Source organism: Lissotriton vulgaris, chromosome 8 (assembly GCF_964263255.1).
Source record: "Lissotriton vulgaris chromosome 8, aLisVul1.2, whole genome shotgun sequence".
Classification (NCBI taxonomy): domain Eukaryota; kingdom Metazoa; phylum Chordata; class Amphibia; order Caudata; family Salamandridae; genus Lissotriton; species Lissotriton vulgaris.
This window is the reverse complement of record NC_141696.1, coordinates 277,357,736-277,385,365: the sequence shown is the minus strand read 5'-3', so window position 1 is coordinate 277,385,365 and position 27,630 is coordinate 277,357,736. Positions and strand designations below refer to the sequence as shown.

General features: G+C 42.5%; 1 protein-coding gene across 4 annotated transcripts in view; it reads left to right on the top strand.

Moving 5' to 3' along the window:
• CHODL (chondrolectin) overlaps window positions 1-27,630 on the top strand; it is a 360,473-nt gene that overhangs the window by 284,276 nt on the left and 48,567 nt on the right. For 2 of the 4 annotated variants that reach the window (XM_086934044.1, XM_086934042.1), the window contains 2 exons: window positions 4,611-4,713; window positions 4,968-5,047. In XM_086934044.1, coding sequence (XP_086790170.1) covers window positions 4,611-4,713; window positions 4,968-5,016 — 152 coding nt within the window. In that variant the 3' untranslated portion in view covers window positions 5,017-5,047. The remainder of the gene's footprint in view (window positions 1-4,610; window positions 4,714-4,967; window positions 5,048-27,630) is intronic. The other 2 variants (XM_086934043.1, XM_086934041.1) reach the window with 1 other exon arrangement.

The following is a 27,630-nucleotide window of genomic DNA, read 5'->3' as shown; positions in this document are numbered from 1 at the left end:
TACCACTGTGAGAAATTGGATTACTGGTTGAGAAGGTGAAACCCTAATCAAGCAGCACCCACAATCATTGTCAGGGCGAGGCACAGTCAACCCCAAATTAACCTGTGCTCCACCCTCTGGTAGCTTTGCACAGAGCAGTCAGCATTAGCTAAAAGGCAATCTGTAAAGTATGTATGCAGCATTTCAAACAGTAATAAATTAAAATTATAACACAAGAAAACTCCCACACCAATTTAGAATAGAGCAAAATTCGATAAATAAATCAATACTAAAACAATATAAATCCAATCAGTATAACTTGAGATATTCAATTTTATAGCACCAAAAAGCTGAAAGCGCCACTCGAGGTTATCTGGTTTTGAGAGACCAGGAGAAAGTCACAAGTTCAGGCCTAACCACGATGGAGCGTGGGTCTGAAACAGGGACTATGATAATCCTGCTAAAAAGTTACCTTCTCAGTCCAGCGCAAAGAGTCCCGTTCATGGTGGAGGGGGCATTGCAGGGTGGAAAGCAGACTTGGCATCTCAGAAAGTCATTGCTGTAGCACACATCCTGGTCTTGTAGTGGGCGTTAGGGCTAGAGCTTCGGGATTGCGGTCCCGACGAGTAGTCAATGCTGTAGCAAGAAAGGTCAGGTTGATTGAACTTTGCGTTTGACAAGGTTTTGGCATCAATGGACCTGTTTGCACTCATGAAGAAGCCAAAAACGGGGCATCATAAGGGTGTCAGGGGCTTACTCCAGCCAGATCTAGGAGCTCATTCAGGTTTTTGGAAGCCTGTTATGTCCATGTGGCTTTCGATAGGAGGCCTGAAGACTAGTCTCTGGACTCACTCTGGTAGTGGGGTTCAGGTGCTGGGCTAATCCCTCTGACTCAGGCAGGAGGGCATAAGTGCAGCAAGGCAGCAGTCCATCTAGGCAGTATTTCAGAAGGGCAGTAGTCCAGCAGAGTGGCAGCCCTTTCAGGAGCACAGCAATCCATCTTCCTGGCAGAGTCTCCACAGGTACAGAAGTGTACTGAAAAGTTGGTGATTGCCATCCAATATTTACACTTGGTGCCTTCTTAGAAGTAGGAGAAGCTTCTAGAGGTGTCCCTTTGTAGTGCACAGGCATCCTACCTCCACTGCCCTGACTACAGCCTAACTACAGGGGCATGCAGCCTTTCGTGTGGAGGCAGGACTCTACCTATTCGAATGATCGTTGAGCTGTGCTCTGCTCCACCCTTCACTCCTGCCAGTGATGGCCCATCAAGGCACATCTAACTATCTACTGTGTGTTGCTGTATAGGAGAAATACACAAAAACCCAACTGCCAGCTTACTCAGTCATGCAACTCAATACACAATACTTTGCCCTGTCTTTGGTCTCCTCCTTGAACTGCATTGGCTTCCAGTGGAAAAGCGCATCCACTTTAAAGCCTTGTGTGTTACTCCTAATATTCTGTATTCCCATTGGGGTTGCATCTTGTCCAGTCTTCTTTTGTGGTACCAACACTCCTGCCGCCTTCGCTCATTTGATCTTAATCTGGTCACTGTTCCACATTTTAGGATAGCCAGAGCTGAAAGCCACTCCATTCATGTCAAGTCCCCTGTGCTGTGGAACTCATTACCTCTCCCAATTAAAAACATTGCAAACCAATTGCATTTCAGAAAGTCCCTGAAGACGTGGCTCGTTTCCTTCCAATAGCTGCTCTTTCTGTCAGGCAAATGGTGATAGTTTATTCATCTGCAAAGGCTAGCACTAAAACACCCTGTTTTGGGGGCAGCTATGCACTTAACAAATCCCTTTAACGTAACATAACGATCTGCAGGGCACTAAATGGCTAAGGCAGGAAAATGTCAACTTTGCAAAAGTGGCATTTTCAAAATTGTAAACAAAAATCCCACTTCACCATAGGAGAGGATTTTTCATTGCAGTTCCATAGACACCAAAAATAAACTGGTTACATGTTCCCATTTGAAAGTTACAGCTTATTTAAAGTAATAGGGTATCTCAAATATTATCCTATGGTAGAGGTAGGCCTTGTAGTAGTAAAAAATGAATTTAAAAGTTTTTCACTACCAGGACACGTAAAATGTAAAATGTAAAACATTTTAAATACATTGAACCCTGCCCTCTGGGTTGTCCACAGCTTATCTCAAGGGTGGCGTATGTGTATTAAAAAGTAAGGAAATAACAGGGTGTTTTGCAAGGTCGAAATTGCAGTTTAAAACTGAACTTACATGCTGCAATGTCAGGCATGTTTAAAGGGCTACTTAAGGGAGTGGCACAATCAGTGCTGCAGGCCCACTAATAGCATGTAATTTACAGGCCCTGGGTACAGCGAGTGCCACTTTAGTAGAGGCTTACAAATACATTGAATATGGCAATTGGGTATAAGCCTTTTCTATCATGTTTTAAGGAGAGAGCATAGGCACTTTAGCAGTGATTGGTAGTGGAAAGTGCACAGAGTACTAAGAGCCAACAAAAATGGGTTCAGAAAAAAGGAGAACAAAGGTAAAAAAGTTTGATGACCCTACAAAAAGGGTTACGTCCAATAACCACTAAGATACACCATCCTCTAATTTGGTATACCAGAAAAAAAATCATTAGAGGTTTACTTGTATCTACAAGGAGTCCTTTAACTGCAAAGTGGCTATCTCAATAAGCGCTTTGTTTTTGTTTCAACCTGTATTAAGAAAAAGTAAAAGACACGCATATGCTCATCCTGAATACATTCCTGTTAGACAATGATGTATATGACAACATTACATCTTCCATACGGACAACACGACCTAGGACATCTGCCTAGGGGCTGATGTATAAAAAACAAACTCTAATCCCGTCATGTTGGATTAGTCAGTCCTTTTCTTCATTCCTTTAAAGCATCCTCCACATACTAAACCAGAGACATACATTTTAAAATCTAGAGATCTCAGAAACATTGACAAAAAGTATTGACAAAGCAAATATGTCTGCCTTTGACCAAAGCTTGCATTCACAAATGGACACAGTCTTTGTGTTGAACTCTGTATTACCTGTGTCTTTGCTCTGTTTTAAAGTGTACAGAGATATGGTACTATTATACAGGCTTGTGGTTCTACTGCCCTGCAGCTCTGCACATTTTGGGAATAAAAATGGGTTATGTACATGAGAGGTACAAAAAATTACTGGTTGCACTGAGCTTCATCTCACATAGTTTATTCGAATTTGTTTGCATGCCATAGCACATTAAAGCGAGACCTGTTGATTATTCATATACATATTAATTGTTCTAGCTGATGAGAAGCAATGAGTTTAGTTGTCATGGAGCCAAACATGTGAGATTTACTCTCATCTGCCCTGCTGCCATGGGGCAAGACCAAAGCCAGACATGTTCTCTCCATCCCTCTGCCTTACATAATGCAGCAGATGGTAAACGGGTCACTTGTTTTGCTCCGTGTTTCCGTTTTGGCAAAGGTGTTCCTTAGAACTTCGGGGCTCAATTATGAGAGGGTTGTGTAACGTTTGCACCATGCAATGTGGTACATGCATGACACAAACCTCAAAGTCAGATATTTGAAGCCAAGTAAAGCCACTTTACGTGGCTCTGAGTGACATAAAAAATCTGGAGTAATGCAATACAGCGTAAATCAATGCGTTGAGTTACTCTGCTCTCGGTAGGCTTTCCATGATGGATTTTGACTCATACTCCGATTTACAAGAACTAGTGAACCATGGGATGCACCAAAAATGTACACCTTACCAGGCAGGGTCGGTGTAACAAGGAGAAATAACCCTATTTCTCCTTGTTTCTTACTCTTTTTATGTGTGCTGCATTCTGCACAAAAGGCAACCATGCACCTTGCTGCCAAAATGGCGCCAGTGCAAGGGAAAGGATAGGAATACGCCATAGTGCCTCAATTACAGTGCATTCCTGCTTTGTCCCTGTCACACAGTGCAGCACACCAAGGTGACTTTCTGTTCTGCGTGACTTCCTCACAATGAGGCCCTTAACCACAACTGAATGTAACATAAGATGAAAAGTTCCATCACAATATTGCATAGCTCTATGCTGCACCTTTATATGAAGTCTGGCCATAATTTATCTTTTTCATCTCAATTTAAGGATTCATAAATAGAGGAATGAATGAATAAATACATGAAGTATGTGCATAGCACAGCAATGCAATCCGAATACCTCAATAAAATTAAAATTTTTAGAGGTGGAGGGAGAGGAGTCATTATTTGGTCACGAAAAATGCAGTTTATGTAAAAATTGTCATTTTTTAATTTATTCAACTGTTGTGATTTAGGTTACTGGGCTAGCATTGAGGAACACTGTGGGCTTGGCACAATGTAGTTGATTTTTCAAAGAAGACATTACATCATTTATTTTTGGTTGAAAGCTTTCAAGCCAGAGACATAATTCAGGCTACATTTCCTAATACTTTTGAGCGTCACACTGTACGGAAAAGGTTTTCCATGGTCACTTGCAAATGTTATATGTATTGTAATAATAGGGACTCGTTTCACAAGTAATTATGCTGTGAGCCAAGTTCTTTATATTTTAACAAACTTCAAGTTGTTAATACTCACCTTGTGAAAGAGGACACAGAGATAGCCCAGTGACATTTTTTTTTCTTGTTCTTTCAGGAATCATGCCAAATCTGATTTATGTAATTATTCCAACAATACCATTACTGTTACTGATATTAGTAGCGTTTGGGACCTGCTGTTTTCAGATGCTTCACAAAAGGTAAATACTAAAAAAGTCTCACGATTTTGGCAGTGAAATCACTTCTGCTCCACTGATTGCTGTTGAAAAGAGTTGATAACACAGTAATTAAATGCTCTCTCCTTTTCTACTGCTGCATTATTCTTATGACTTCTGTTGTCCCTGTTAATTTGCAACAATTACTGATCAAACCAGGGATACTGTTTCGGTAAATGTAATGCAAATTTATTCTCAATCATGCTCAGAAGCGTTCCTTATTTTCTCTTTTTTTGCAGCGAAGCAAGCTACAACTGCATGAAAACCCCCACCCCTATTACCATCTGACTTCCTTGCGGAAAGGTTACATTCCACCTTGGTATATGCACCTGGTTTTCTTTCTTTGCATTTAATTTAGAAAAGCAGCTTCGTGAAGGGACTGTCTGCTGATTATGCTCCTGGTTATGAGACTGCACAAATACTGTTATTTGTAGATGCGCACTTCCCTCCAAGTACTTGTTAGCCGCCTTTGCAGAAACATGAATGTTTTTGATCATCCCTCCTTGCATTCACCAGGGCTCAAGTGACGGGGATCTCGAGCAATTCAGGCATCCTGTGTACAAAGAGGGTGCTGTAATAACTTGTGGTGAATCTTACAGAAAAAAATGAATGCTTCTAATCAGCAGGTTTAGTTTTCTTGAGATGTCAGATATCTTGAACAGTTCAAGCATTTCTTCACTTCAAAGTTGCTTTAAGATCTATCTGTCTGCGCTTTTTGCAACTTTGTCGAGAATAAGCAAACGCAGATTCAGCCAGATGAATCAATGGCCAATTTGGAGACCAACTCTGTGTTCAAGCACAGCTGAGCCTCCATTTGACATAGAGCTAACTGTATTACCCCCGCATCGAAATAATTGGCTTTGCTACTCCCCATGCTTAGTTTGACCAATGAATATTCATCCCACAATATGACATCGCTTCCTATTCTTGCACAGTCACGCATGAACTCCCTGCAGTGATCACTACTTTATAGTTTTTTAAAATTTTGTTAAGTCCCTTTCAGCAATAACAGAGTTGCAGCACATGCAAGGTGTTGAAGATATGCTGATGTGTGCCTCCACTATGTAATGTAAGTAGTATAAGATTAATCTCAGAAGCAGCAAAGCCACATAATTTCAGATCTTGCAATCTATTGGTGGGTGGCAGACACACAAGTTTATTGAACAAATGTCAGGGGCAGTGGAAGTGACATCATATACCCAATGGCACCATAAGGTTGGCCTCTTGCCGAATCTTTAGTCAATCATCATCTCTCTAATTTCTAGTGAAACGGCTGGGGGATATACATAGAGGGCCTCATAGGCTCTATGGGCACTATTGCGCTGCCGGAAAGTCACTTTTTAAATTTTTTGGTGGCGCAATGTGCGAATGTCATATATATATATATATATATATATATATATATATATATATATATATATATATATATATATATATATATATATATATATATAAGGCCAATTAAAGCCACGTTACGTGGCTTTTCATGGCCTTATAAATACGTGCCCCTTTAATGCAGAAAACTGCTTGAACAGGTGTTCCATGGGTGTTGCTGAGGGCGTTCCCAGCAACATCCATTACTTTTTGACACTGCCCCAGATTTGCGATAAATTGTAAGTTTGAAGCAGCACCAAAAACCTACGTATTCCCAGGGAGGTGTAAGAGAGGCTCGATGAGGAGAAATATCTTTATTTCTCCTTGTTTTTTCCTCTTTCTATTGTGCTGCATTCTGGGATTGTTTTTGTGCAGGAAGGTTTCCCTTCCCCGCAACACGGGCACCCTAGCACCATGGTGCCAGTGTGCCTGTGTTGGAGCACGGCAGCCCATTGTGTGCCGGCGCAGGGGAAAACGACAGGAATGCACGGTATATAATAGATATTCATGCCTTTTTCTTTTGCCGTATGGTAGCAGAGCACCAGGGCCTTCTGCGCTGCCCTATGGCAAAAAACCCATAAATGAGGCATAGAGTATACACTACATAAAGTAAGAAGGAAGTTCTTCGCTGAAGGTTCATTCCATTGCCTTGATGATCCCTAAGGACAGGGATAGCAAGGCATGTGTCAGAGATACCTAAGGGCACACCAGGGGTGTGTGGGTTGTACCTCTGTTGACCCCTAATTAATTAAACTCTCTTTGAAATTAGGATGTACGCTTGATTTATTCCTTCTAAGAAAATAAAAAATATATATATATATATTTTCAAATTTGCACATCACAAACAAAGTATTAGTGGGAGACAGACATAATCATAAGTTGTTTCTTAAGCTATTCGACAGAAGAAGACCACGTTCCGAATTTTTGTATATAGGTCTGAAAATATTACAGTCCATTTCCACTTCTCTTTGGTTGAAATTCCCATACAGAAGGAGCACCTACATTTGCTTTCCACTTAACCCCTTCGGCGCTTATGACGGAACCGTTCCGTCAAGCACCTCGGGTGAGCTGTGCTAGTGACGGAACGGTTCCGTCACGGCCCGCTCGAAGCGGCTGCACGGCGCTGATTTCGCGCCTGCGCGGGACGTTCTATTGAGCGGGCGCGTTCGTGACGGAACCGTTCCGTCACTAGCACAGCTCACCCGAGGTGCGTGACGGAGCTGTTCCGTCACAAGCGCAGGTGGGCCGTGCGACCCACCCCCTAGCATTGCGGCGGAATTGCCGCCACAGTGAAGGGGTTAATTTCTTGACTCTAGGGATGTCAGACCTTCATTATGGTTTGGATCCCCACGTGCTACACCAGATGTAGGTCAGGTAATTGATGTCACAATGGTCTCATCTTTTGATGACAAATATCAATCCTAGATTCTGAGAAAAATAAACCAGAGAGTCCCAGGGCAATCAGAAGTTATTGTTCCACAATTCTAACAACTGAGCTCTTTTGCTTCTCATGTCCTTGAGCCTCGTTCCGAGGCCCCCAAAATGTTATATAAGTATACCTTTTAGAATTTGACTCTCAGTGTAGTGCAGAAGAGAAACATAAGGTAAGGCGGTACAGGGTGTTGTGGACTATAAACTAGAAAAGGGTACAAGGTGCTGCAGACTGGGAACTCTGAACTCAGCAACACAAAAACAGATGTCAATACGTGGACTTTAAGGGGCAGATTTATGAGGCCCTTGCGCCACGTTTACGCCGCTGTTGCGTCACGCAAGGCGGCGTAAACGTGGCGCATCCCTACGAACGATTTACAACGTGACGCATCTAGGCAGATGCGTCACGTTGTAAAGCCCTGCGCCGCTTGTGGGCGTTCCGGCGCAGGGTGCGCGTTCCGGGGCAGGTGCGCCTCGCAAAAGTGGCTGAGTGAAATCTATGAGATTTCACTCAGTCACTTTTAAGCCAATGCTGCGTCAAAAGCCTGCGCCTGCTTGAAGCAGGCGTAGGTCTTGATGCAGCATTGTTAAAATGGGGCACCCCCAAGACTTGCTGGAGCTGCGTCGCACTTGCGACGCAACTCCAGCAATGCGCCACATTTCCGGCACAGATGCGTCACGCATCTGTGCCGTTTTTGCACCATGGTGCGCCACATTATAAATGCGGCGCACCATGACTGGCGGAGCTGTGGTGCACTGTGGCGCATGTTAACTGGCGCATCCCTGGGTATGCGCCAGTTAACATAAATCTGCCCCCAAGTACGCTGTTGCACGTAAAACAAAATGCTACCCACAAAATGACAAATATTTTTTAAACGATAGGTAAAAATACCAACAGGGACACCTTCTAAAGAGCCTCTCAAAGTACAGCAGTGGTGCACAACAAGGAAAGGACATCAGCCCCATAAATACTGACTAAATCTGTACAGAGGGCATCTTAAACAGTTTACAAACTAGCCACCCTGATCTCCAAAATCACAATTCCCGATGTGTGATTATTAAACGTGGCACGCATTACAGAATAGTCAGGCATACTGAATTTGTCAAGGATATCTCCTTACAATCCATAGGAGTGCATTAGGCAATACACAATTTTAGCCTGACATCGAAATGTGTCCATTTTTTTTGTCTGGTGTTAGCAAAGACCTTTAAGTTAACCAAAGTTATTGACTGGGTCAAAGGGTCAGCCCACTTCTGTCACTGACTGACTTCACTGTGAGCACATCCACACACAAAGTAGTTCACTTGTGTTCCAGGGACCTCTATGGTAGTTTGCACTTTTTTTGAGTCCCCAAAATATTTTAGTGTTTAGCAAATGGTTTTGCTTTAGATTTATGAGGGACCTTCAGCTTCCTTAAAAAGAAAATGTAGCAAAAGAGTGACAGAACAAAACAAGAACTGCCAAAGCCAAAAGTGACAGCGCAGTTCTGTAGACATTTACATATTTTATCAACAAACAGCTCAAAGCAATGAAAACTTCAGTCATGGACTTATCTCTAAACCCAACAAGGTGGTCCAGCACTCACAGAGAATGCAGAAACAAAGGTCTCTTCACTCAAGACCCTCTGGCCATAAAACCCTAGTTCTGGGAATTCTTGAAACAATAGCTATTCTCTCCAGAGGTCACTGTTGTTTGGTCCAATAAGACTTAGGGTAGCAAAGTCATCATAATTCGGAGAGACCCTCATGGTGGACCTGCACTACTCCTGGCAGCCACCCTCAACTACCACACCATAAAGAGTATGCACATTTTAGACTCTCCCTTGCAGTCAAGCTCTCCTTCTCCTCTTATGATGCTCCTGCTGTTCCCACACTCTGGTACTGATAGTACAGGAAGCAAGGAATCAAGCACATGTAAACCCGGAAGCCACCTTCCATTAACAAAGAAAGGCCAGGGAGTTACCTCCAGCACAAACTGTGGCCACCACTTATAATTTGGGATAATGATAACAGCATTATGGTGCTTCAGTGCAGGCAGGGGTACCACAGGCACACAGGCAGGATTTCTATGTACATCACTGATGGTGGAAAGGATCCATTGAGCCCTGTAGCCCCATGCAGTCTCTGGGGACCTGAAGATTGTTAAAAAAATACTAGGCCCAAGTGTCAAGAATGGATCTTAATATCCCTGACACTGGTAGACCATGTCCTAGAGGGGTTGCGTTGCTTGCCTCCTGGTGGTGTGCTCCAGCCACTAGTTGTTAAACATGTGTATCTTTGGATAGAGTTTGTTGATAAAGTCCCAATAATTTATCTCAGCTCCTGAGTATGCTTCTTCCTTCCTACCAGTGGTGGACTGCAATGAAATTTTGGACTTAATGTTCTGGTCTTACTCTTGTTATTCTCCTGACCTTGAGCTTTCCTGCAGCAGCTTCCATGGTCCTCAAAAGCAGACTACTTTTCCCCTGCCTGAACTCTACAAGCACTTCAGGCATTTAACTATTGCTGTGACGTCTGTGTCTCCAGCAGGAGTCGGTGGTACCCACAACAGGACTAGACCATTCCATGCAAGTTAAAAGGAGCACTTATTGGGTCTCCACCAACTCCAACTTCTATTGTCCCCAAGACTGACTGAGGAAGCTAGTGCCACCTACTCTGGAGGCAGAGTAGTTCACTACAGTCCAAGGATACAAGTCCAATGGGTTTCCTTTTGCTTCAAACAGAAGGTCTGTTGTCTTTCCTTTTCTGTCATTCCTTTCTGCTCAAAGTCTCTTCCTTGTGCATGGTATTAAAACTAGAAATTGAGAATTCTAGACAGTGAGAATTCCATCCCAATCCCGATATCACACTTTCACACCTGAGGTTTCCTTGGAACATCCCACAAGCTGGCCAACCCCTTGCACAGCATTCAAGGAACCTTCAAAATGACAGAATCAACAAATGTTTGGAAATACTACTTCTCTGAACCAGACTCCACCCAGCCAAAACTATTTTTCCATCCAACATTGCAATGGGAAACCCTGGATTGATAGGTGCCAAAGCTACATTTGCTCTTTCTTTTCTATGCGGGAGCAGCATGAACAGAATTTCCAGGGTGATCCAGCTGGCGAACATATACAGATTTCTACACCCCCACCCTTTCCGCAACCAGAAGGCGGCTAATTCGGACAAGTTTGCCTATTGTTCAGGAGGAGGCTTTGAACATCCAGCTGGCCAGGAGAGTAATTAACTTGGCACAACATGGCTGATTCTCATTAAGAATGCTGTAGGAAAATCCTGTAAAATGTAAAATACAAAAAGACATTTGGAAATACAAATTTCTACTAACATTTCAACATTGTGATTTGATGGAAAGCAGTAGTACCTGTATGCAAAAAAGCTGTTAAAAATACTTAGGGGGTCATTAGGATGGCAGGCTGACTTAGTCTGTCCGCCATCCTATCGGACAAGGGGACCGCCCGCCATATTGGCGGGGGTCCCGTGGGGAGCATTAGGATGTGCCCGCCACAGTGGCGGGCGCATCCAGCATTTTTATCATTGTGGCGGGCCGTGCTCTCAGCACCGCCCGCCACAATGCTAAAAATGCATGTATGCATTTGCATACACAAAGCAGCAGGCACCACGCGGTGCCTGCCGCTTTGTGTATGCAAATGCTGGGGGGTACCACAGGTACCCCCTGTGGCCCCCCCACCTCGCCTTCACTCCGGGGGTCAGCAGGGGGCCCCTGAAGTGAAGACCGCCTGCCTTTCCTTGGCGGCATTGCCACCACGGAAAGGCATCAGTTTGGGCCCATAGTAATATGGCTGGTGGTGTCAAACAGATACCGCCACCATATTAAACCTTTTCCGCCCTGGTCGCAAGCCGACCGGGGCAGAAAAGCAACGGACGGTCTTTCCATCCGCAGCGGACCCCCCAGCCATCCTAATTTGGCGGGGGGTCATTTCAGTGAGGATGGTGGGCGGATTACCCCCGCCAGGCCGGCGTTGGCTACCGCTAGCCTGGCGGGGGCAATCCGCCCACCATCCTAATGGGCCCCTTAATTTCTATTTTCTCTTTGCTCTTAATATGTGATCAAAATGTGGCTAGCTTGCTCCCCATATATACTGTCTATTTCTTTGTGAGGATTTAGGATTCATAGGTTAGTCGATATTGACATGAGATAGGATGCTCTCTGACCTGGGGAGAATATATAGAAGAGAGTGGTTTATGGGTTGCAATATTTGTGTCAGCTCTGAACCATGACTGGCAAAATAGGACTTTGGTACGAAAGGAAGAGTTTCCTTTTTCTATCAATCCCCTTCTTCATTCTTCTTAAGTGTTGTGTTACACCATATGATCCACTTTGTGGGGTGTACCAAGCTACAATCCGAAAGACAAAGAGTATCTTTAATTCTAGTGGCTTACAGGCAGTCTGAGAGATCCCTTGGCCCCATGTCAGAAACCATATTTCTTCAGAAAAATATGTTACCTGTGTTTCTGCCAAGGATATGTTCCCTTCTTCAATCCTAACATGTGTCTCTATTTCTTTCAAGGGAATGCAGATATGGGAATGTTCCAGTGGCGTCCTTCCTTTTTTGACATTATGATGGGGCCATGATGTGATCACTTTTGATGCATATTAATGGCCCTAAATTAAAATAACATATTTATCTCTTGACACTGGTTGTGCTATGCTAGTTAGGAAGTAGAGTCATTTAAAATACTGTGTCCCAACAAACACAAGGTTATAAATATGTTTGCCTGACGGAAGGTTAGCAAGTAGGTTTCCCATTTTGTGAGCACAGTGCCTACATTATTTATTATACCTCTTGTTAAATTATAGTGCAGATAGATTAAGCATTGAGCTTTAAAAGATCCTATCAACGATAATCATTCAGATTAAAATAGACCCCTAGAAAGAAGATTGCACACCAAAATAAAAGCAGACATATTCACAAAACTTTCAAGGCACCTTCAGGACAAACTGTCATGTCTGAGATTGGCTTCCTAACAAAGGTGGGTATTACTTACATAATTAGCTGTAGGGTATTTATGTAAAATTAAGGCAAAATTATGCAAGGTTATTTTGAATTATACCAGGAGTTTAACCAATAATTTACGGTTATTTTCATAGCTCAAAATGCACTCTCAGGTCCAAAATGGACCCGGGGATGCAAAAATACATCAGAACACAATCAACTGCAGCCCCTTACACTCGCTAGGTGTGCTGCTCATGTGCACCTGTAGTAGGTTTATTGAGCCAAATTACTCATTACTATGCGAACAGGCATAATCACATAATGTTAATTAATTTCACGTCAAAAAAATAACACAAAAATAATCAAATTATTCTGGCATAATTAAAATGTCGATCAGAACTCATTCTTTATGGAGAAGATTTCAGAACACATAATTTTGCAGCTGAGGCATCTGGTACAATTTCACTCTTCTAAGCTCTGAGATAGCATACTAGCCTGAACAGTTTGCATGGCTAAGTGTACACATTTCATGTACACAGCCCATTTATTTTGGCCCAATAATGTGTTCGTAATGGTGGACTTCTGCTTACATCTCAATATGGTTAACTTCAAGTGTAGGTTTTGTTGTTAAGTAAAAGGCACTGCATTATGTGAATTTTGCTCCGTCATTTGCCAATATTGTATTGGAATGGTTGGAAAGAGAGTGGGTTTGGAACATTGACCTGACCCTATAAAATGAGGGTGTATTATTGTTAAGGTACATCAATAACATCCTCTTTATCAGAAATGAACATATCGCAGACTTTGGCAATACCTTTATGTTCTAATTAAATCAATCCAATTCAATATAAATCTTTATTCAATCTATGTACAGACAGATCATAAAAGCACAAATTCATCATTTAAATCACATTAAAACTCATTAACTAGAAAAACATCATTAAATCAAAATAAAGTTCACCAAAATAAAGCTAGTATGGTCTTCGATATTGGTTGGTATGTTGAAATCTAAATTACATAGAAACCCAACAGCCTCTAATACGAAAACCCAGGCTAATAGCTCTCGCCAACATCTTGAGAATAGAAATATACTTATATAACAATGCTGGTGCTTCATGGCAATTTCACTGCTATTCTTTTCTTGAATAGCCACTTCAAATGTACAGTGAAAGACTTTAAGAACACAGCTATGAAATGAAGAATATTGCTAGGGCATAAAACAGAGATACAGATAAGTGTGTTACTAATCCAGAACAAAAAGACAGAAAGAAAGAGCATGAGTCATTGCATAATATAATAACATCAATCAAAGTGTGAGCGGAATAATATTCAAAACAAGTCATCTGAATGAAAAAAACAGAACCTACACCACCGATAGGAAAAATTAAACTATTATTTATTAAAGGTCTTGAAATGTTAAGGGCATCCTATGCCCCCATAATCCATAATTACATTGTCATCACCAATGGTTGAAAATTAAACTCTGTTGTTACCTTTCAAACTAGTTGTGTTCTGTACTTGTTTGTGCAATATGCAAAGTAGAGACACATGAAATGTCACATGTAGCTGCAGTAATGGTAAGAGGTTGACAATTGCTGAACTCATTATCTGTAATACTCTCTAAGCTGTATATGTCCAGATCTGTTAATGGGATAACATATGCATTGGCAATAATGCAGGCCAATTAGCTCAGGATTCAATACATTATTGGGCCATTAAGAAGATGACAGAAGAACACACATTGTTCCCTCATTATTATTGTAGGAATCCTATTGAAGTAAGTTTGAGGTTTCATTCTTTTCAACATATTCTTGATTAAGCAGTGGCAGAAATACCCACCTAGAGCTAAGATATGTGAATAGTAAGTTCTTTGTAAGATTTGAACATGATTTTAGTGCACCAAACGGGGATGGTTGAAATTCACGCGTGTAGGTGTAAAAGGGATATGATAATGTTGAAGACTGAGTTTTGTGAGAATTTGAACATTTACAAGTTATGCCAACTATATTTGTAATTGTAGGAAACTGGGTTGTTAGCTAAGTGGGGTGAGTATGTACCTTAAGCAACAACTACAGTCCTTGTAAAGATGAACTACTAAAGTCACTAAATTAACCTGAGCACCCAACCCCCTGGTAGCTATGTTACAGAGAATAAAGGGTTAAATTAGAGTCAATGTGTAGAGTATTTATGTTGTGTCACAACAGTAAACACAGAGCAAGAAAAATCCCAAACCAATTTGAAAAACGAGTACATTTCAATAAATACAATGACACCTATGATAGAAACCCAATAAGGGAAACCAGACATACAAATTTGTAACATTTTAAGTTAAAATAGTTTCGAAAAGCATTAAGCACCAGCAGTGGTTAGCTGGACACAGTAAACCAGGACCTAGGAGTGATTTGAGGCTGACTGCAGTCGGTCGCAGGTCGGAAAGGGGATACCAGGTTTGACCTGCTTGGAAAATGTACATTGGGACTTGGTCTCAAAAGTGGAAGTCAAAAATCTTCAGCAGGGCAATGCAGCAGATTGTGCCTGAGGAGGGCTGGATGAGTTAGAATAGTTATCAAACGCAGTCTAGCTGAAGCTACTGATTTTTGCCATGAAATCTCGGTGGCAGAAATTTACATTTTGTGTCCAGGAAAGGTCTCTCACCGGTCAGATGCTTTTGGTACATTCACCCGGTCAGTATGTCTTCATTTACACTTAGTCACTTTTTTGGAGCTCAGTTTTCTCCAATGGGGCAAGGCTGCTGTCTTATGTAGCAGTAGTGGTTCCACAAGGCAAAGTATCATCTCCGTGAGGTCAAGCTGAATTAGATGTGCTGGTGCGGAAAAGCTCAGAGTGGTGGGAGCCAGAATCTTTAGCCCAGCCACAACACACCATGAACAGATCGGGTTGGCCGGTTTGTCCAGGTGCTCCAGAGGCCTTTGGAGGCAAAACATTTATAATTCTCAGGATTTTAGGAATGTAGGAGAGGTCCAGCCAGACACAGTCAATGGTTTCAAGACCTCTGCAACAGCACTTGGGGGTCAGGACTCATTCCAGCAGGGGCCAACAGCGGGGTCTAGTTCTGGGGAAATTTGAAATGATCAGTGGGGAATCTAGAAAGATGTCTTGTTGCTTGTTGTATCCCAGTAGATTGAACAGGAGGTCACCTTTATTACCCTTGGAGTCCATGTTTTTGTCCTGGTAACAAAAGAGCAGGCCAGTCATTCAGGGCTTTCCTCAGGTTTCTCAGGTTTCAGACCGCAGATTCAGTCCTCTTTGGACCTCCCTCAGGTGCAGTAATGTTCTGAACAGGGTAATGGAGATGCCACATTTAGGGCTGAAATAAGCTTGCAGGTGGTGGTAACTCTTATTTGCTCCCAAAATATTCGTTTCGAAAGTTCCCAGGGTTACTGTACCCATTTTGGAGCATTTCCTGTGTGCCCTTCTGCAAACAATACCGAAGTGCCCTGCTGAGCCTAAATCCAAAATGGGGAACCCTTCTCCACTTCTGCAGAACCTGAGTGCCCACCCCAGATGTGTGTCCAAGAAACTGGGTAAGCCCTCCTCTGTTATCATGGTGGGAGCTCCCTCCCCTCTGGGATTGGTGCCTGCCTGACTGGGGAAATAAAAGAAGGGGCCAATACAGGGGTCATATGACATCTGCCTGTGACAGGGGAGGCCCCATTGAAGTAAATTAAGTTATTGGGCCCCAGTCAAATGACCATCCACATCCCAGAGGAACAGAATACACCTCCCCACACCGAGGCCTTGGGCTTTGCCCAGGGCGCATTTTTCAAATCTCTTTCTGGACTTGAACACTCACAGAGCTGCAGTTTCCTTTCAATCAATATTGTGTGTTCTTTCATATTTATTTCAATAGTTCTTCAATTCAGAATATACTGAGTTATCTTCAACACCCTACATACTTTGCTGTTACAGGAAGGATTACGGAAAAGGTCTTAATTCCAGTTAGCACCAGAGGAACTACATGTAAAGCTCTGATACATGTCACCAGACAAAGTCCTTCATTAATTGCTAAAAATGGAAAGCTCTCATATATGGAAACAGTGGCATAAAGGAAATTGTATGCCCCTCCCCAAGGAATGTTGGAAGAGGCACCTGCTTCCCTATATCTGACAGATATTTATAGGCATTTGGAGCAATGTCAAGAGTCTGAATGTTGGGAACCCTCCTGTGGCGCAGGGGCTTAACAGTCCTGTGTTATGCCCCTGTATTAATCGAGAAATTCAGCTTTGACTAAAATGCACAGACCACAATTTTAATATTTTGGTACTTGGAATTCATGTCATCTTTGTATGTGATTTTTTTAGTATGTGGCATAGTGGTTGTCTTCATCAGTTGGAATATGCTTTTAAGGTAGTTACAGATAATCGATTGGGGAAATGTTTATAATGACCTGCTTTTCTGTTGCTAACTACCAATACTTTGACAGTTATTTTTGAAACAGTATGGGACAACAGAGGTACTATTTGCTCAGTATAAGTTGAGACGATAATATGATTGACATCATAAGGCATTGTAACTTTTGTGGTATACAAGAGTGGATTTCCCCCGATATAATTGATTAAATGGTTGCCTAATAAGGTGTAGTAACTATAATTATGAAACACCTTCTCTGTCCTCAATTAATCTTCTTGTATTACACATGCAGAAAAATTGTTTTATTTTACAAAACATATCAATAATTTTTTGAGTTTTCAAAGAAATACATTTCACAGTTCATGTGTATTATACACAATACATCATCTTATCGAAGGGCTTCTTTTTAGGTGAAAGGGTTTCCTATAGTCTCAATGCACTGGACTTCAAAGCCACATGCTATATGTTTCTTGATTTATGAATTTCTCCTATGGGTAGGGCCCAATGTTGAGTCACTGTGGCGGTAATAGTATTTCAGGCTCCATTTTGCCCTTTGCATGCCTGCCACAAAGCTGCAGATCATGAGGCTCCATCTGTGCCAGCCCAGCAGACGCTGGCTTCAGGCCAGCTTGCCATGTTTTGAGTTCCAGCTATATGATTAGAGAATGCTCACAGTAAATGATCCTGCATACATTACCACTCTTTGATCATGGAAACCTGGACATATTATTATGTGAAAATATAGTAAATAAAAATATTTGGATTTCAGCACCTGACCTGACTGTCATGTCCTCCATGTAATAATCTCGGGATTTATCTCAAGGGATCCTCCCTCAAGTTAACATCTTATAAGCAAACAAGTTCAATGTTTATTTGTACAATGCATAGGTATCTCTGGAGCACAGGTTTAGAATAACTATGGATGAGGGCCTCCCACTTGTGTCCAACAGAATCCTGCATTCAGGGAAGGCAACGTTTTTGTTGCAATGAGTCTTCGTATGTAATAACTGTGGCAGTAGATTTCTAAGTGTCTTGCGACCCATATTGCAAAGAAATGCGGGGCATATTATCATGGGGATTTATCTCTGCTTTTTTGGCTTTAAAAGCCAAGAAAGCAGAGATAAAATTATCTCCCTATTACCTAGCTGTCGCTAACACCAGTTAGCGACAGCTAGTAGGAGATAGCGACCATCTTGGGCCCCACTTTGCATGTCAGGGATATTTATCACTAATGACATGCAAAGTGGGCGTGCCAAGATGTTAGCGACTAGAAACTGTTGCTAACATCGCTATCTCTTATTACCAACTTTTGGAGATATTCGCGCTAAGCGGGAATATCTCCAAAAGCTAACACCTGCCCTGAGCAGTTCTTAGCCATGTTATCCAATGGGAGGTGGATAACATGGCTAAGAGCATTAGCTCGCTAATGCATGAATATCGCTGACTTTTCAGCGATATTCATGCATTGGGGCCGATTTTTATCGCATTTGCGATAAACCTTGGTATCTGCGATAAAAATCGCCGCAGGTTGGCGATAAATTTTTGTCTCTAACCAAGCAATAGCGATAATTATCGCTATTGCTTGGTAATATGCCCCTGCGATCTCTAGGGCCAGTGTATAAAGAATATTGTACCATGTTCCTTCCTTCACTGATTGTACTCTAACTCGGATATCATCTGAGTTAATCCTGACAAATCTAGCGGCTGCATACTAATTCTATATAAAGAAATGAATTAATTAAAGAAGTAACAGGATCATAAATGGTTTTTATAGAGGAATGCTCTGGGTCAAATTAATATCATGATCTGAAACAATGACACGCTCCTGGCAATTAATGTAGATTTAATGTTTGTGACTTTTGTAATTACACAGAACTACTTTAATAACTAACTGCAACATGCTGTAACTTGTATATCATATATTATCATTATAATATTTTGCAGAAATATTTATTCTTTCAATTCAGAGAGTGTTTTTTAGTGTATTCACTATGTTTTCAGTTCTTCACCAATTCATCATGATCTACTTGATCTATGATACCTGTTGTCATGTGAATTGTATTGTTTAGTAACTTATGAACTTTTGACCAGATCATACATTTGGTAAATGCCTTCCTAATTGACTAATAGCACGTATGTCAATAAAAGGTTCAGACATATTTTCTTTGAGCAAACATATACACTACTTGAACGATATCCATATAATGCAATGACTAATGATTACCTATGCCTTTGCTTACCTTTAAAATGACTGAGTACATGGTGAGAACAATCCTTCCCCAGCTTTCAGCCAATCGAAAATCCCTTACAGACTATGTGTGTGTAAACATTTGCCGAAGTCCCTTTTAGGTTTAACACCCCTGTGTCTTAAATTACATCCTTTTCATACTATGGGCCACAAGGCAGTCATTTGTTATGTACTTAGTTTTTGGCTATGAAACTCTTATTTGCCCAAGTAGAACTGTTCCACTTACATTATCTGTAAATTTTTGTTGACCCTCATTTACAGGGGTAAAGGAAGTTATAAGTGGTATTAAATCAGAGCTGTCAAAAAAATCATATACATTATGAAATGGTAGGTGTGTTCTCATTCCCATAGCATGTTCTGGTTCCACATCATAATTGATGGTAACTCAGAGTGAAATAAACAACACTATTCATACACTAACCACATACCAAACTGATTAACTCAAAGATGAGACAAATGTGATAAACCTTAAGACTAAAAAATTAAAATGGTGACCAAGCTTAACCCGATTCATATTGATTAATAATGACTTTCGTTGGCTGCCTCTCTTCATGTCATCTTTATGAGAGTCTTGGGGAAGATTCAACAGCAACATTCTAACAAGACATTCACCTGAAGAAGGCAGCCGCGGATGCACTTTAGATTAATAATGCCAGTTGGACTTCCCAGGTGAACTATTAGTAAATATCACAGACAATTATATAGTGTTTTTGAATGAGACTCTCAACACATTTTTTTTGTGTTGTAATTTTTTATTACTCCAGTAGAGGCGTACAACAGAGATTCAAAAGCAGATGGAATGCAATAGTGAACCACAACATTGAATGGTGCAATATAAAGGAATATAAAGAAAATACGGGGTAGTGAAGAGAGGAGGGCAGCAGCTGGGGTGTAAGGGTTAGGTTGCGGGTCAAGAACAAAGATCTGGTATCTGGCCTTTCACCCCATTTCTGTATGCCGGACCTTGGCTGATAATCGTGGTGTACAGTGGGCATTAACACCTACCCAGCACCAGCAGTGTGCAGCGGCCCTTTGAAATGTCGTCTCAGGAGGTAGGGGAAAGGGGTGAGGGAAGGTGGTAGGTGCCCAGGGTTTATGCACTGTGCAGGTGCTGAGGAGAAGAGAGCAAGCCTAGATGTGGGGGAAGATAGTTGGCTGTGTTGCAAGGTGGGGTAGACTGCAAGTCCCATGCTATGGGGAAAAGTGCCGCAACTGGGTGTGGGTGGGAGGGAAGAGGTTGCGGAGTGGGTGTAGGGAGCGAGAATGGGGATGGGTGTAGGGAGGAAGAATGGGGATGGGTGGGGAGGCCAATGGTGCGCCCAGTGTTTAGAGGTACGGAATTTGGAGTCTCCCTCAATGGAAGGACGATCCGAAGGTCTGCATGTACGGTGGTGGTGAGGGAAGAGGGGAGGCTGGGAGGAAAGAAACAGTGGGAGAGGTAGGGGGAGTAGGAATGATGGAAGGGATATACATGGGGTGAGATAGAGGGTATGTGAGAAAAGGGGGCCAAGTAGGAGGAAGAGGGGGATTGGTGGAGAAGGTGGCGGGGTCAGTGGGGGGTTAAGGTGGGTAAGTGAGTCAGAGATCTAGCCCAGGCCCTCAACACATTTTGATGAAAATTGCTTAGTATGATGCAACATGAGAAGAACATTTGCAACTAAGAAGTCTTTTTTACTAAACAGGATGTCATGTGCAATCATACGTAATGTCATAGCTACGTCCGGATTTCGTGATATTATCAGGGATGGCATCCATGTTGTCATTGGTAATGTCATATTTGATGCCACCAGTGATGCCATTTATGATGATATTCTGTTGTCATCTGTGATATAATATATACACTTCAAATTAGTACTTGTTTGGGAGATCAGATTGAGGAGCTACTGCAAATATAAAGTTGTGTGAGGATTGATGAATTGTGCATCATCGCCTCAGGATCTAGTACCAATAAATGTGCACTGTGCTTGTACTGACATTCCCTGGCCTTTTCTCTAGTCAGGTAATGCTGTAATCCTCCTAATTAAATATATTTCGATCAATTTCTTGGTTAGTTCAATGGTTGCATGCATAACAACAACAATAATAATAATAACAATAACAATAATGAGAATAATAATAATAACAAGAATAATAAGAACACCGGCAACACATTAATAATAATCATTATTATTGTTTTATTAATGTTATTTTTATTAATGTATCTGAACTGCACATCTTTAATTACAGTCCATATTTGCTGATTCTCCGTGGTGAGTTAAGATGCCAGTTTCGGTATTTCTTTTGCCTTTTTTCAAATAAACATGAGTTGTTGCTGTTCACCACCGTTACTGCAATTACATGTATGCTCTGTGCATAGGTAGCATACCATATGGACAGCGTTAGCATTCTCTCCAGTCACATGCAGTAAAAGAAAATCAACACACGTAGAAAGTACATACATTCATTCATGCATGCATGCAGCCTCATTTTGAATGGGTAGGTGGTGGATACATTATTTATTGGCCTAATAAAAATAATGCCCTGTGGATCAGTTATTATGGAGGTGATCATCTCTCAAGAGTCTTCCCTATCCAAGTCGACAGTAACATTCTGAGTTGGGCATACTGTACACTTTCACCTGGGGAAACATTAGGGAGGTACAATAATTACTGCAAAGCTCTTGCCCCTAGATTCATCAAAGTCCCGTTTTGCGAGTCCTTAATAGCGATTATTAAGGAATCGCTATTAAGGACTTGCAAAACGGGATTCATGTAGGAATCGCTAAATAAATTGCAATTCCTACACATTCCTTATTTGCGATTAGCAATTTGCTAATCGCAATGAGGATGCGATTTCAAGGGTGCTAGGGGTGTCCAAAGGACACCCTGTAGCACCCCTGAAATGTTATGTGTAAATATCAAGGACCCCCTGAGAGGATGGATACTGCAAGTCCTAGGTCAGGGATTAACAGCATGAAAAGTAACAACCAAGGCTCTTGAACCACAGACTATTTCTGTTTCAGTAAAGTAAACATAAGGAAAAGGAAGGATGTAAGTAGGTCTAAATTCGATTTTTATTGCTTACCAAGTAAAAAGGTTTCACAGACAAATACAAATCATTACATTTAAAAAGGAGATATTTCTCATTACATAATAAATAATGTTTCAACAGAAAAACATTCAATATACAGTATAAAACAATACTTTATATAAAATCATATTTAAAAAGTGGCATCAACAAATTAATTCTCTACGCACCCTGAAATGTAAATTTCGACTTATGTTGCGCACACACATGTCCAAAGGACATGTGTTTGTGTAACATACAACTGAGAAAAATGCACAAAAGTGCATTTTTCTCAGTTTTCGCTATTTACCACGAAGTCAGACTTCGCGGTAAACAGCGGCAAAAAATAGCGAAATCGCAATTTATTAATGGTTCATGAATAGCATTTAAGGAATCTCAAATTGAGATTCCTTAAATGCGATCGCAATTTGAAAAATCGCAATTTTTGGCGATTTTTCAAATTGCGAGTTCATGACCCATTGATGAATTCCAAATGCCATTTTTGCGGGCGCAAACGGCCGAATTCTGCAATTCGCACCGTTTGCGCCCGCAAAAATGCTTCATGAATCTAGCTGTTAGTTTCCAACCCCATGCAAATATTTGTTTCCCCAAAAGAGAAATTAGGCGAAGGCACAGATTGCCATTGAAATAAAGTTCTTCCCAAAATCATGCTGTCATAGTCATGTACAAAAGGGGAACAATAGCTTCTACGGGTCCGTATTACTTTCTTTTGGGTAGCAGCCATGTTCCTTCCCATCTCTTTACGTGAATTAAGTAATCAAGACAATTCCCAACAGTTGAAAGTAATAGAAGGGAAACATACAAATAACAAATTAAATGGGCCCAAAATAACATAATAGTCTGACTACTAAATAGCCTAAACATACAATAAACATGAGCATTTAAAGATTGTGTAAAATAATGTCTGCTAAGGAAGGACCATAGTTAAGTAAAGCATATGGTTCAGTCCACGTACAGAGGCATGCACAAAGATCAAGTCCAGTAGTTGGTTAACCGTGAAAGTATATAGTTAGATATGGAGTAGAGATAGGCCACAAGGATGAGACCTTTATTCAGATGCATCCAATGGAACTTAATATTGGTGAAGCAATATTGTCAAGGTTTCATGGTGTCTAAAATAGCTCTGCTGACCGGTTGCTCCTCGTTAGTGCAATGCTTAGCCAATAGTCTTGGGCAGAAAAGTCTGTTCTGGATTCTAAGTCCTAGATTTTCTAAAAAGTCACACAAGCAATGCAACAAGACAACTTGCAAGTAGAGAGAAGGAATGTGCCATATCTACTACCAGTGCATGTACCCTTGCACCATGGTGCAAAGATGCCTGCATTACAGGCAAGATTGTTAATATGCAGAAAAGGCCACCTTTCATCTCAAAAACAGAATGAAGCACAGGTAGAAAGAGGAAAGAATGAAGAGAAATAAACATATTTATCCTTGTTACCCCTCTGTTTAAGAAGGCATAGCATTTTGACACATTTCAGGTTTACGGAGTGTGCCAAAATCCATGTCTGAATGCCTGGGAACACTCACGCTCCACCCACACTCCACCCACGCTCCACTCATGGAACACCTTCCCAATGCAGAGTAATTCAAGGCAGAGGTTTGCACTGCCTTGTGTTACTCTGAATTTACGATGCCTTGCAGAGACGCGCAAGGTGGCTTTCCGTGGCTTAGTAAATGCTACTGAAGCTGATGCGTTGTCTGGGCCTAAGTGATGTTTTTCGTTGTTAGGTAGTCTGTTCCTCCACAGAATCATTCCCTTGCATTACTTTCAAAAATATATTCTGTAGACTTTCTAGCATCTCATTTGTCTCAAAGAAGCAGGTTTCAGTGAAATCAGAAAGGAATCAAGAAAAAGAGGCAGCTTATCAAATACGCTACTACAGAGCAGCTTGATTTGCAAAAAAGCCATTATAAGCAGTAGAGATTTTTGTGAATTCCTAGCCATAAAATCAGACATCAGAAATTCTCTTTCGATCTGGGTGAAAGAGCTTAACTACAATCTCCTTTATTGCAGCTCACTGACCTATTATGTGGCAATCATCGGTATGCGCCCTCAAATGGCCATAAGATGGGCATCAAGTTGGGGGCTTCAGATTGCATTTGACGGTGTGGTTTGGGCAAGGTTTTTCCTATATCTGCTAAATCCATACAGAGATTAAAACAATAGTTCAAGACGACAGCCACAAGCAAGAATCATAAGATGTGTATTCATATTTCATTAACCATGCATCAGAACGGATAGTTAACAGAGGCATGAGCACCCATTTAGACTTTCTAACCAGCAGGTAACTACATCCATCACTGCGGGACAACATAAAAGCTTTCATTGTATGCTATAAAATATAATCAGGCGGAAATAGCTTGATATGTGAGATAAGGGTCAACTGACAATAAGCTCCAGGATCCTTCTTCTTTCAACGTGAGTCTGCAGGCAAGGTCAACTTTCCAGAATATAACGAAAATGTATTGCCACACACACTAATGTTTGGGTGATCTGATGTGCCACCAAGATAGGTCACAAAGAATGGAATAGGAAATTATTTTCATAGGTGTTAAATATGCAGACAAGTTTGAATGTGGAGGCCAACTCAACATATTTAACCACATCGCTGCGGCGGCTATTCCGCCGCAGCGCTAAGGGGTCGGGCGGCCGCGCGGCGGGCGCATGCTGGTGACTGAACCGCTACGTCACCAGCCGCGGTTGGGCTGTGCTCATGACGGAATGGTTCCGTCATGGCCCCACTCGCTCAATAGAACACATGCGCAGGCGCGAAACCAGCGCCGCGCAGGCACGTCGGGCGGGCCATGACGGAACCGCTCCGTCATTAGCACAGCGCCACCGCAGCTGATGACGGAGGGGTTCCGTCATCAGCATCGAAGGGTTAAAGTTCTGCGTTGTGTTGTCGAAAATGTAATACCTGCTGAACCAGTCACAGAGCCATGTCATGGAGGCTTGATAGGCTTTAATTGTAGCTGTAACCCCCCCCCCCGCATCCCCATAGAAAAACTAGCATGCTACTATTTTTCTCCCAGCTTATAGAGGGTGGGCTTTACTTTTCATGTTCACTACCAAGCTTCCTTTCATAGCAGTTGTAAACAGGAAAATATACAGCGTCCTGAAGCCTTCCCACAGCATAGTGGCTCCTTTGACACCTTAGTGCCTGTTGCTCCATGGTAGATCGTCTATCTACAAAGAGTTACTTCCCCCTGAATCACACAGAGTAAAAACCAAGTGGTTCCACTGCCTCTTAAATAGGTGACAGGGCCTGTGAGTCAGGAAGCCGATACCTGGCAGATTGCTGTACTTCTGCCCACACTTCAATCACTCTCATAGTTGTGTGTCTGAGCAATTTCTAAATGTCTTAAATACATCTTTCAAAGAGCAGGTGAAAATCTATCTATGTGGCACCTTGCATGCTGGAAAGGGGTAATGCATGATTCCCTCTATACTGATTTAAAGCTAACAGGAGAGATGTAAGCCACTTCACCACTTTACCCTCTAACTATACACAGGAATGGTTTGTGTTTTAATATAACAAATCCTGTTAAGACATGAAGCAATGCAAGTAAGTTAGCAGTATGCAGAAACCTGGTAGTACATGTCCACATGGTGAGTAGTTGGTGCAATACTATGCTCCAAGCTTGAGTTCAGTTGTGGAGAAGTGTGGCTCAGGGGTTAGAGGCGGCAGACCCGGAAGCTGAGATCGGCCCTGGCCTCGGCGGGTCTTGGGCTCAAAAATTCCACAGACTCGATAATTCTCGCTCCGGTGCCTTCTCGACTCACGGGTTCACACTCTGCGACTCTGGGCAATAGCTTGCTTAATCTCCACAACGGCCCCTCGCGGCGGGATGCCTGGCTTTCACCTTGTGGATACCCTCCCGGGGTTATCTCACAGGGGAATACCAGGACGGGTTCCCTAAGCAAGCGCCGGGACACCCACTGCGGGTAGCTGTGCGCTATATAAGCTCAAATACATACATTCAGGCTGCTATTTCTATAAATGATGCTGGCAATGGGGCAGATCTTATTTAAAAAACCTGCGGTTTTCGCCCAAAACTAACATCAGCTAAGAAGCGTGGGCCGCCTTGTAAATATCGTGATGTGCACATCAGCAATAGTTTACAGGTTGTACTGACCAGTGACGCCCACTTTGCATCTCATTTGAGATGCAAAGCGAGGTGTCGGGAAAAATGGTGCTAACACGCGCTACTGCATGTTAGCATCCCCTTGTAGATAGGGCGCTAATATTTTCTCTGCTTTTTTGGCTTTTAAAGTAAAAAAAAGCGGAGATAAGGCCCTTGTAAATATGCCCCTAAATGACTCTCCTCTCTGTCTCCTAGCATAGGGACCTTCAGTCCTAGGCACAGGCTAAGGGGTCATTGCCTGCCACAGAGAGGAGAAACGTGGCCTCCACCAGATCAACATTGCTGATTTATTGGATGCCTTGGTACTTGTCCACAAAACGTTGATTCTAATGATGATCTCCTACCTTAAAGGGCTTCTGCCAAACCTGTTTTGTAATGAGATTTAAACAGGCCATTCAAATCAAATCAAATCAAATCAACGGATTTACAAAGCGTGCTACTCACCCGCTAGGGTCTCAAGGTGCTGGGGGGAGAGGTCCGTTGCTGCTCGAAAAGCCAGGTCTTGAGTTGCTTCCTGAAAGAGAGATGGTCCTGGGTCATCCGCAGGTGGATGGGGAGGGAGTTCCATGTCTTGGCCGCCAGGTAGGAGAAGTATCTTTCTCCGGCGGTGGCTCTGCGAATGCGTGGGACGGTGGCAAGGGCGAGGCTGGCCGATTGTAGCTGGCGGGTGGGCGTGTAGAACGTGAGGCGGCCGTTGAGGTACTTGGGGCCCAGGTCGTGGAGAGCCTTGTGTGTGTGGGTGAGGAGTCTGAACGTGATTCTCTTGCTGACGGGGAGCCAGTGCAGGTCTCTCAAGTGGGTGGAGATGTCTCTCAAGTGGGTGGAGATGTGGTTGTGGCGGGGGATGTCCAGGATGAGTCGTGCAGAGGCGTTCTGTATGCGCTGGAGTCTTTTCTGTAGTTTGGCTGTGGTTCCCGCGTAGAGGGTGTTCCCATAGTCCAATCGGCTGGTGATGAGGGCCTGGGTGAACGTCTTCCTGGTTTCGGTGGGGATCCATCGGAAGATCTTACGGAGCATGCGCAGGGTGTTGAAACAGGACGACGAGACGGCGTTTACTTACTTGGTCATCGAGGGGAGGAGTCCAGGATGAAACCCAGGTTTCGTGCGTGGTCCATAGGCTTGGGGGTGGTGCCCAGGGCAGGGGGCCACCAGGAGTCGTCCCAGGCGGAGGGGGATGATCCCAGGATGAGGACTTCCATCTTGTCTGAGTTCAGTTTCAAGGGGCTGTTCTTCATCCATTCGGCTACGTCTTTCATTCCTTCGTGTAGGCTGGCTCTGGCGGTGGCGGGGTCGTTGGTGAGGGAGAGG